Here is a 12,607-nt window from a genome sequence, read left to right as displayed (position 1 = left end):
AATTTTAAAGTGCTTACAAAATTAGACTGAGTATACTAGTATTTATAGTAGACAGAACCGTAAAGTCAGATTTGTATTTCCTTTTCTTTATCGCAAATTCTGAAACGGCAACACTGATGTCGATTTAGCGTCACTCTGCATCGGCGCCCGCGCAGTCTTTCGCCGTCTTGGAAGTTGACTGTACGCTTGGTTATTCGTGGTGTTTTTTCTTGTGACTCGGCTGTGCTTTTGGACTACTTCTATTTTCAATCTCGTTGACCTTGGCTTGGATATTTTGGACTTGATTCTGTGTGAACTCTTTTTCAACATGTCGAAAAGAGGACGTGCTTTAAATAGCCAGACTCGCGAACTGGTTGTGAAATTACACGACTATTTCGAAAGGGAGTCACTTAATGGTGGACCTCTATTACCAGTGACACAAGTGCAAAATCGCGTCGCAAGTGCACTTGGAATCGGCAAAAGAACGGTACACACCATCATACAAGAAAAATATGGGCCTTCCGGCTCTCAAGAAAACGTATTACATACGCCTAGAAAGAGGAAGAAAAGCAAGCCTGTAACAGGTATCGACACGTTCGATGCAGACGCTATTCGTAACCATGTTTATACATATTATACTAGACACGAGTACCCTACTGTGAGTAAATTGTTGGTATCACTTCGAGAGCTTGGCTTATTTACTGGGAGTGCTACCTCACTGATTACAATTTTGAAAAAAATTGGTTTTAAATACAAGAAGTCTGACAAAAGAAATATTATGATGGAAAGACATGATTTAATATTACAAAGAGTTTCATTTTTGAGAGAAATGAATAAAATTACAAATTGGGATAATGTTGTGTTTATCGATGAGACTTGGTTGAACTCAAACCACACAGTACCACAATCATGGACCGACGACACTAAAGCATCCAGCTCGAAAGTGCCAATGGGAAAAGGTGGTCGCCTCATAATTTGCCATGCTGGATCAGCCGGGGGAGGTTTCGTTAATAATGCTTTACTAGCATTTGAATCAAAAAGTACAAAAGAATATCACGAAGAAATGGACGCAAACAAATTTAAAGAGTGGTTTAAAACTTTACTTCAGAACCTCCCCGAACAATGTACAATAATTATGGACAATGCATCGTATCATTCGGTTCAAATAGATCGAGCGCCGACTCAGGCAAATAAAAAGGCTGATTTGGTGGCATGGCTACAGAGGAATGGTGTCGAAGCTGACATGGAGCTATTGAAAGTGGAATTGTTAAGATTAGTGCGAGAGCATAGACCTACAAAACTTAGGTATGAAATTGATGAATTGGCACTTGAGCATGGACATAAAATTATAAGGACACCGCCGTACCACTGTCAATACAATGCTATTGAGTTGATTTGGGCTCAAATTAAAGGTTAATATTTTTGCATTTAATACTGTTATTTTAAATTCGTATATATTAAGACTTATTTTGTACTAGTAGCATATTTTAATAAAGTACAAATGTAAAGAGGTAACATATAAACTTTCGAATTTGTAATATCACTGTGAAGGAACATTACTATTTTACAACAGTGTTTTTTTTTTACAGGCTACGCAGGACGTAATAATACTAAGCCACCGTTCTCCACAAAAAAAATGATGACTTTATTAAAGGAAGCATGTACTAAAGTAACAAAGGAAGACTGGAGAAAGGTGGTGGAAAAAACTAGAAAACTAATAAAAGAAGATTTTGACAGAGATGTTAATATTGATAATTTAATTGAAAACGAGTTAATTATATGGACTGGTGAAACTAGCTCAACAGATGGTTTTGGTTCATCTTCCGATGACGTTGATAAATAAAAAATTCCAATAAGGAGGTCTTTTGTTTTACTTCAGAATTTTGTTATTTACGTACAGGTTATCCTCGTGAACTATGCTAATGTATAACTACAATACAACAACAAGTACAGGTTGCCGTTGTGCTCACTTAAAATACTTACTTATTATTTCTATTAAACTGTATAACGTTTAAATAAATGTTGATTGATATATCTAGAACTGAAAAGCAATGAACAGAAAAATAACCTAAACGATTACAAACTCCTAAAATTTTTAATCGATTTCTCGTGAGAATCGTTTAAACTGGTTACCGATATTGCAGTTCACATCACTATTTACGTTGCGATGACATGTGTCAAATATGATCTATTATTTTGTGACGACTATAACATAAGTACTTATCCAAAACAACCAAGAGTTATGTAAGTGCATATTTTGAAAATTTCTCCTTGCACTTGAAAAACATACATATACTACAAACATTTCTTGCTTCTTTTACATTCCATAACCTTGTCACGAAAGTATTCTTATTCTTCTCACGACGCATTTCAGCCTTAAAATAAAGTCGCAGCAGCCCCATATCTTTTTACATTGGTTTTGATTATTGTGACCCCCTCTACCGACTCTTAGGGTATACGAGAAGGGCACTATAACCGGTGCGCGCAAATGAACCTCATAAGTTCAGGTTCAGACCCCAGATCAGCCAGTGTCCAGGGTTGTCACAGACCTCTGTCACTTGACTTCATCCGGTTTTCGAGAAGCTAGTGTTTCGGATGAGCTGCCCCGGGTGCGCGTACAGCACCGCTACAGCTGTAGGCACGCTCACTTCCCGTTGCGCATTGCACAACTAGCGGTTGCCACCGCCAAGCCGTCGACTCTAAGTCCACTACCAAATCTTTTCATTGGTGGTAGAGTTGTAAGGCACGCTCACTTCCCGACACGCCGAAAAACGACGTCTCCCCAGTTCCCAATAACCTAAGCGACTGGAGGGACCACAGGATATCTGGCTTATCCTCTACTAACTCTCGGGGCTATAATATTACAGCAGTTAGAAAGTAATTTACTGATATGACACCACTTTGACTTTTTCTCTTTTCTTATTTCGTGGTAAACAACTCCATTTTAATCGTCGTTTCGTCGCCTCTGTTTCCTTCGATCTTCCCATTGACTTACAATTATATGGACGTCGGGTCCGCGCTAAAAAGTGTCCGAACTTATAGGGCGTTAAAATCGTATACAGAGCGTCATTCACGCTTTAGTCTTCGTTTGTTCGACTGACAGCGAAGCAAGCAGAATTAGACAGTACTGCGATGACATTACAATTTAAATTCAACGTTTTAGCTTTTTCATATTCTTTTACATGTCACTACGTTTAAATAGGTTGACTTGGGACATTTTTTTCGTGGTTTTTGTATTAGACCCGTCGTCCATTTATTTGTAAGTCAATGGATCTTCCCTTCTATCTAAGAAACCTGTAGTGTCATATCAGATGTCCAAACATCTTTTCCCATCGGTTCTCCATTGTTTATAATGAGCTATTCTTTTCTTATACTATTCTTAACACCTCCTCATTGGAAATGAAACTATTTTTCCGGATTTACATCGCGTATCGGTTGACTGAGGTGGTACAGTCTTCAACCAGTCTAATATTGATACAATTCTCTTTTCAAAACAGTTAAAATTAGTGTCAACTGACTAACAGTGAGTTAGTGTGTTCGACTTATCGGAACTTATTCTAACGATGCATAGCTGAAATATCATTAAACAATTACAATATTCTAAAACTGGGTTATGGTTTTTTATGATATCTCAAAAAAATATTTCGTCACTTACCCGCGTGTTAGTTACCGGACGACAGAAGTTCCATGGTCACGGTGAACAACAAAAATAGTTCCAATTCCTATGTGTAACAATCGCGAAAACAAAAGAACTCGATACTTTTTCATTGGTTTTTCGTTTGGTCCAACTAATTCCATCCATTCTTCTCCATCACCACATCTTCAGTATTAGGAAATCAAAGTTAGGGCGCTGAACAGAGATGGTTGGAGATTACTCCACCGACAAAAGGCTAGCTCATAAATAAGCAGAAGACAGAAGGAATTAATTACTAAAAACTGTATACGTTTTTACAACAAGATTCCGGAGCATATATTAAGATTATTATTTGCTAATATTAAAAACTACATGAAAAATATTTTGATTGAAAAGTCATATCACAAAACTGAAAACTACGTGTTACATAAAGGTGTATGGAAAAACTATATGGCTCCAGAATCCACACAAATTTGATTCAAAGTGAAGTTTATTTGAAAAGAACAATCTCGAGAGTTTCTTGCTCGTTCTTCTCAGGGAAGTCAGCGTAGTGAACGAGCAGTAGCTTAAATGTGATGTTTTCAAGTGTAACTTTATTGTACCTATGGAATAAATGATACTTAGACTTTGACTTTGAAACGTGAAAAATCGTGACTGGCAGTTCGTGAAGTTTTCATAAAATCTTTAAATAAATGTGAAATGAATAGAATAATTGGTAATAAACACAGCAAGACGCAATTTTTTTAATGAAATTATTTCAACTACGTAACTCAATTTATTTTGATGTTAAGGGACCTCAGTGAAACAGAAACACTAAGCTTGAAGCTCTCAGCGGGGATAAATCCAATATTGAAAAGTGGGGGAGACATTCCAATAAATATGATGGAGCGCCTCAATTGGGTTTACACTTCGTTTGTCGTTGACGCGAAACGCGACTCCAATAATTCCAATGAACTGTGAATTTACGCATATCACAATTCACAACAATAATAACACCTACTATGAATAGAAATAGGTCTTTTCTGAAAACATCCTCACGCCTATTGCGTACTAATTGCGTTTTTGATAAAACACACACGATGCTGCGGATAAAGCTTTGTCTTTATTTATATTTAGCAGTATTTTGATCTTTGGCCAAAGAAACTCGCAATCTTAGTGCCATTGCCATCCTAAGGCCACATTTGCAAAATGACGATTTTTCAAGAGAGAGATTTAAAGACTCTACGAACAAAACTAGTCGATAATTGGCCAACTTCTGTTTTATACTTTTACTCTCAGTTCCAACTTTATAGTTAGTAAATATTAAAGAATTTCCAGGAAGCAACAAGGGAGTAAACAGTTGTTGAAACCTAAAGTGTTTTAATTGCATACGTCCTGTTTTAAATTCAACATAACACGATATTTATATTAATTTTATGTATTTGATTGCGAGTTCAGGAATTAGGAGCCTTTTTGACATACAAGTTTCATCACAATGTTTCCCTTTACTACGGGCTATCAATACAAACTAACTTAGTAGATTTTTTATTTATTGCATTGATATTTAGTACATGTTTCATACTGTAGATGGCGACACTTGGGTATAATGAAAAATAAGAAGTATTGAACCTTCAAAATTTGAGGGTGTTAGAGAAGTATAAAATATAAGAAAGAAATGCAAAACTATTTAAACAACATTTCCGGAATGTTGAAATTAAAATTAATTTACAATTATGAAAATTGGTGAAAAACATTTAACTGTCATTGAAAAGATAAGAAATAGAAGGATTCTCAATGGTATTCTTTTTGATTTGTTACTTTGCAATCAATTGCATATATCGCATTTCTTTGAATTTATTATCGAAAATGTATAAAAAAATGTTTATGTAACAGTTGCCATCTGTAGGCCTTTTCCAATATCATTACAATTGCATCGCGGGTTTATTTGGTGCCATTTATAGGTCAGCGTTAAGAATCAAAATAAGGCTCCGAATAAGCGGAGTTACAGGTGAGACATTTCTTTGTCTATGATTTGATGTCTGTACTAGTATAGTATCATATTATCTGTGCCTACTAAACGCTTACAAATGTACGAAACATTTTTTTTTTTTTTTTTGTTAACTAGTAGGCAAACGAGCAGACAAGCCACTTGATGGGAGGTGGTCATTGTCGCCCATGGACACGAGCAATACCAGAGGCATCACCCATGCGTTGCCGACTCCGGAGAACCTTGTTTACACGTCTTTTGAAGAACTTCATGTTATAGCGCAAGGGGAACACTTCAGGAGGAAGGCCATTCCACATCTTACTGGTTCGGGGAAGGAACGAACGAGATGCTCGAGTGGTCGTGACGTGCCAAGCATCGAGGAAGTGGGGATGGAGTCTTCTCCTTCGGCGGGTCGTGCAGTGGTAAAAGAGTGACGGAGGCACCAACTCAAAGAGTTCGTCTGAGCACTCCCCACATAGAAATTAATTTCAGGTACATGCATTAGGATTCGAACTATGGATCTCTAAATGGAGAAACAACCGTTCTCCCAACAGGGCTATCACTGCCCTTAACACTTTATTACAAATATCATTGAACGAACGACTTGAAATGAACGCGATATCATTAAATTCACCTAATAAATTTCGACGAAATTTTTTTCGCACTCCAACATGGCGGTGGCGAACTGAAATTTTTAACAAATTGTCGGCATCGCTTCAATTGCCCATAAATCCTTTAAGTAATGCGTCAAACACGAGAATGAACTGATTACTCAGCAATTACCAGAAATAGCACGCTGGGCTGTATAAGTTATTAACTGAGTTTATGAATACTTGACTGGAGATATTTCGAGCGTTCCGCGGGAATTGGGTCGTTTTTTGCGTCTCACAGTAGTTTATTACTGTAAGATAGCGAACGTAGAACGTGAAATTGAATAAAGCAGAAATAATGAGGTAAACTATGCAAAGATATTTGCGCTATTGTCTACACGGAAGGAAAAACAATGGAAGTGCATTATGCCTCGATTAATATCAGAAACGTCTGTCACAAAAACTCATACATTCAAAATTTGGAAACACTATATATCTTGATTGGTTGTGATTTAAAATTTGAAAAGAAATAACTGTTAAATTTATGGCATATCGTTGAAAGTTCAATCCTATCTATACGTATTATTGCAAGTTACGATGTTTTGACTTTATATTAAATCCATGTACTGCCATCTAGCGGTTAAAAGTTGAACGAGGACGAATTCGAGATGTTGTACTTACTTTTCCAAAAAAGAAGCTTAGAATAAAGTTTACGTTCGTTTCTTGTAACTAAAAATTATTATGATAAACAAAAAAATTTAAATTTAATAAAATAAAACAAGTCTTAATCATGGTACGAAAACCACCATAAATAATAATTACAAGTGCTACTGTCATGTAATTCTTTGCACTGCAATGTCGCAAAATAAGGCATTTTTTTACGATTTTCGGGATTTACGCGATATAATTGACACGACCATAACGCACTAAACCAAAATGGCGGACTGAGCTCTAGATTGCGGAACTTCGGGAACTATTGGCACACGTACCATGCAAACTAAGCACTTCTACTGTATTTATTGTTCTATGACTGTATCTAGTATAACCATCTAGTGTAGCCAGCAACAAGAAACTTATGTATATTTACAACCGACTTCAAAAAAGGAGGAGGTTCTCAATTCGACAGCATTTTTTGTGGGTGAATGTTACGAGATTACTCCGACACATCGAGATAACCAGGAATAGAGACGAAATAAGGGCCATATATTCCAGGTAACACATTAGCGACACAGCTCTTATAAATATCAACTCCCGTTTGCACTGAAATATAGACAGGCCAACTATTGACCTGTGTGTACGTCTCCGTATATTCCAAAAAATATTCTGTATTTATTGCAATAAAGACAGTATCTCTAACAATGCCGCGCTGTTCTATTCGGTGGTGTGGGAAAAACAGCAAAACATCTAATTACAAAACAAATGGAATCACATTTCATTGGTAATTAAATATTAAATATGTAATTTTGCGATTTTCGTCCATTATAGCAAAGCTCAAGTTAACTGGTCGAAGTGAAGTGAAACAGTTGACGACACCCGTCAATTGTTTCGAACTCGGGCTGGCCAATCGGAGCGCAGTTGTCACAGTGATGACATGGCAGAATAGTTTTCAAACAAATCAAATGACATTTCGCCTCTATGTCTGGTTATATACTCGATGCTCCGATATTTGTGAACCGATTTGAATGACATGGGAAGGGGGTACCTCAGTAGTGGTCCCATTGAGACGTGGCAAATTGGGAGATGAAACCGGTTTAGTGGATTTAAACCACTTTCCGTTAACCGATTTTAATAAAACTTGGCAAATAGGTGTAATTCGACAAACTTGTAAGTTGGTTTTTTAATAAAAAAGTTATAACTAGAACTTACGACTCTATTGATTGTTATATTTTCCACGCAGCTTATACCACAATGTGCCAACCCATTTTATCCTATTGCATTCCTGTATTTGGTGTGTTGTATCAGACTTATGTTTACACACAGAGTAGTAGGTACTGAAGGTTACGTATTAATTATTACGGTACGGAATGTGGTTGTTTTGACAATTCCATTTTCTCTCCGACTCCATAGTGCGTAGACCCTAAATTGCTTTATGATTACAATATCTGACTAAAATAATACATATTCAGAAGCTCCAGTTTGTCTATGCGTAGGACTGCTTTTGCCTAAAGGAACAGAGCGCTCGCTGAGAGATTAATAATATATAATTTCAATAAATACTACTATAATATTCATCTGTTTCTTTGCGAATGTCATCGGTATAGAAGGATATCTACAGCGAAGTCAGCTTCGTTGGTGTGGACATGTCTCTCTCTCTGAAAATACACATGAAAGTTTGCAACATTGATCCCTCGAGGCGGGAGAAACAGTCGAGTTGCCGTTCCGATTGGAGGCACTTTGTGAATACTCAGGTGACATTTGAAGAGCAGAGACTGTCAGACCTTGGGTCTCGTTCTCCGTCCGACATGCGTCCGAAACAATTGCTGTCAAATAAGTTAATACTCGACCAAATCAAAAAGACAATTTTCATTTGCATCATGCGTCATTTAGGGCGCGTTCAAATTAGCCATTGTTAGACGCGCTGCAGCAGCGCTGTCACGCTCCATTGCAGTCCCGGTTAGTGAGGTGCACATGTTAATTTTCCAAATTAACCACGACGAATGAAAGTCGAATTGAAGAATTTAAAGAGAATGTAAAATAATACCCTGCAAAATGGGATTTCCGCCATGACAGTTCCGCCAGTTATTACAATAGACTGGATTAGAAAAGGCATGGGAAAAGTTTTGTCTAAAATTATTTTGACAAAATAAAGGTAACGAACGGATTCTAACACGTTATTGCTATTATTTTTAATTTTTTCTTCTTTTGTTTTAATAAAATAAGTAAAACATCACTAAAAATTTGGTCGCACTTCTAACAGCGGCTAATTTGAACGAGCCATTAATGTGATCGAGCATTATTTATTTCACAGTTATTGTTTCGGACGGATATCCGCCTGGGCGCGAAACTTGATGCTCTCGAGGCTGAAACACCTACGCCATCTTTTACAGCTATGTCGAAGGCGTCCTATGTGTCGCCACTACTTGCGAACATTTACCAACAAGATTGGCTACTGTAACCATCTAAGGGTACATGAAAGGGCGAACAACCGTAGCTCTCAGTAAGCAACAGCAGTCGCTGTAGCCGAAACCGGCGAGGACGTAGATATAGTTTGTTATTAATATTAATACAAGGTAAAAAAAGGACTGACTTCAAGAGTCCTTGGAATTACATCTACCGGAAAGTGCGCGAAACCGGGTTCATCCATTAGTTTGAATGACATGATTGTAGATTCCACCTTTAGAGGTGGAATTTTTTCTTCAAATTTAAATGGGACCAATGCTGAGGTACCCTTTTTCCAACAAAAAAAAACAACAAAATCACAAATGCCGCCGGAGTTATCGCGTAACATACATACAAAAAAATATAGTCAAACAGACTACCACCTCTTTTTTGAAGTCGATTAGAAAAACACAAAGAACGTCGTCTCAACATGGCTACGTGACCGAAGTAAGATGTGAGATCTGCTGGCTCGATTCGTATCTCAGTTGGTAGTGTAGTGCCTTTGACGACCTCCAAGGTCGAGTGGCTTGCACACCGTTTTCATGGTGTTACCATCTCAATCAATCAGGTCAATGTAGAAAAACTAACTTTTCTATATAGACCTCCTTGTGAAAGAGTTCGTTCAGGGAAGTACTTCCACCTTACCTATGTCTGCCGCCAAGCAGTAATGTGCGCGTTACTGTGTTCCGGTTTTGAAGGGTTAGGGTGAATGTTTGCGGTATCGTCGTTATTTCCGATGTCCGTAACACAAGTGCCTTAATTATTTACTTTGAGATTAATAATGATGTTGTCTAATATTTATTTATTTATTTAACAAGCCACGTTCAGGCGATAGACGCTGGTTCGACTCCAGTCGGGTCGAAGGAGTTTTTCTTTGTGTTTGTTCTATCTTTGTTTCAATATGTAATAACTAAATTAACAAAATAACGTATAAAATTATCAATTAAGTCTTACAATAAGTACAGTATACTTATGTGAAAGGTAAGCAAGTTCAAAGAAATATGAATAAATATTAGAAATACATAGAATATAATAATATTATAAAGTACAATAAATAATGTAATAATATAATAATAATTATATTATATTAAAAACAATAAGATGATTATAGATAGATTATGAAGAATCTGAGGAATTATTAAAAACATCAGAGTAAAAACATTTTATTTGTTATTTATGTTTGTTATTACATATGACGTGGGTGTTCGATACAACCCATATCTTTTAGTTGAAGGACCACTAATTCTTATAACACAATTTTTAACTTAGCTTAGGAGATTGATTTGTTAATATATATACATGTTTATATCTATGTCAGACAACCACACCTATTGCCTGGTTACACAATTGCTCAACTAGGGAATTCCATGTACTAGTAGAAGAATTCACTCTGGGGCACTTCCTAGAACACCCAGATAAGAATCAATTTAGAAAAGCTCATTTCCCAATTTGGCCCTTAAAGCAAATCTGATTTATCATTACATTAAAAAAAGTAAATTGCAGTGTAATTATGTTAAAACATGTTACATGCGTCGTTTTCCAAATCTAGAAACATAATCTACAAACTGCATAAAAACCGAACATTTCCCAAAATTAACGTTTACCCTTGTGTGTCTTCGTTATTCTAAGCACCTTAACTTCTTTGAATTTGCCGAATAGCAGAGGGTATTTTATTTTTCATTTACCCTGCAGGAAACAGCTTTGTCGTAATGAAGTTGAGCCGACAACCGAGAACGCTGATCACAATCATCTGAACCCTCGCTTCGTTTGCACTCTCTGCAGAGGTCAGGGAACAGGGTTTAAAGGCTGTTTGTAGACATTAAACGAATGACTTAAATCAGGTCTGTTCCCTTCTTAGATCATAAACTTAAATATCAAAATCAATCTTTAGCAGATAAATACAATTATCATAATGGCTCGAGCTATCCTAACATTTACATTATGTATTACACAATATGAATTGTTCGAGCGACTATACGAAATTAGATCGTTATATTTGCATACCACTTACATAATAAGTATGTTCGTGGTTCTTGTTACTTCGCATCGAGTATATAACCAGAAGTTGAGACGAAAAACAAATTAAATGACATTTCGTATATTTCTAGTTACATACTCGATGTTACTTCGATAACGACGTGCACATGTTCCAGGCCCGATCAAGCATGTATATATGTATTTGGCAAAGTTATTTTCAGAAGCTTAAGGCAAGTTGGAGTAAATTACAACAGCAATTTATAAGGAAATTTTCCTATAACTCAGCACGCTGAGATGACGATGTATTCTGAGGCAATCACGTCTAATTTCAGTGTAAAGAATTACTGGTGTCGTATTGCATCTGGAGCAGTAACTAACTTCTTCGTTTCGTTTCTTAGCGAAAACCCTGTAATCATGACATAAAACAAGCATCTTCTAATCAAACGGGTACCATCTTCGCTGACATTTTTTATCTAACTTTTAAGTTTATGGAATGTCACGACGTTTTATTATATTTTATTACATTTTTGTGAAATTACTTCACTAGTTTGTTATAATATAATCAAGATCGAAAGACTAAGAAAAATTCAAACTATCCGGCTGGATTCCAAGCATCCGTGCAATCCGTGCCAGATGCTCTGCCAATTAAGCCACGGAAAGAACCTGAAGACCTTAGGAATCTTTCTATGTGCGTCTTGCAGATCTTTGTTTTGGTTTTTAAAGATTTGTTGCGCCATCTGTGACAAATTTATTTCTTCACTGAAAGAGGTACCCTTATAGCTACCATCGCTGACTAGAGATGTCGCTTGAATAATTACAATTTTTAAGTTTCTTGAATGTTACGATGTTTTACTAACATTTTTTATTTATATTAGTTAGATTGTGGTTAGATAATTTAGACATGATCCTGTCTATGTGAAATAAACTTATTTTAGTGTAATTCGATTAGGGGTGCACGGATGGAGCGTGACCCTGGAACAATCAGCGCGTAGGTACCTTATTTATGGTGATTGGCAAGTCCTTTCAGCACGATGAACAGCATTATAGTGTATGCCATCGATACGATAAGAAGAATTGTAATTCCAAATATGAATTGTACAGTAATAATAATCTCAGTACAGAGTACTAAAAAAAACGACCTCAAAAGTACGTGGAATTACGTCTATTTGCTAAGTTTCATTGAAATATCCCCTAGTTCGCCACTATACAGGACTTAACACTGGAGATAATAAACATCGGTTCTCACTGCTCAAAGTATATGGAGAGAAAAACGCCTTGAATTGGAGAATAGCAAAATATACCATTAAAATAATTGCTCCTTATAGTAAAATTTAGGCGCTATTTATATTCATGCGTCAAACA

The 12,607-nt window shown here is 36.4% G+C and overlaps 1 protein-coding gene across 1 annotated transcript; it reads left to right on the top strand.

Annotated features, from left to right (window-relative positions):
- Positions 1 to 808: 808 nt before the first annotated feature.
- On the top strand, positions 809 to 1,396 carry LOC113225483. Its single transcript, XM_026457803.1, has one exon. It carries the CDS (start codon positions 809 to 811, stop codon positions 1,394 to 1,396), a length of 588 nt encoding a protein of 195 aa, XP_026313588.1.
- Positions 1,397 to 12,607: the final 11,211 nt, after the last annotated feature.

The sequence above is a fragment of the Hyposmocoma kahamanoa genome, unplaced genomic scaffold (genome assembly GCF_003589595.1).
Source record: "Hyposmocoma kahamanoa isolate Upper Pololo Valley unplaced genomic scaffold, ASM358959v1 160, whole genome shotgun sequence".
NCBI lineage: Eukaryota > Metazoa > Arthropoda > Insecta > Lepidoptera > Cosmopterigidae > Hyposmocoma > Hyposmocoma kahamanoa.
Note: the sequence above shows the minus strand (reverse complement) of the source record. Positions and strands in the feature narration are given on the sequence as shown.

Excerpts from the sequence above, each read along its gene's own strand:
- LOC113225483 (XM_026457803.1), top strand. The coding sequence starts at position 809 with ATGAATAAAATTACAAATTGGGATAATGTTGTGTTTATCGATGAGACT.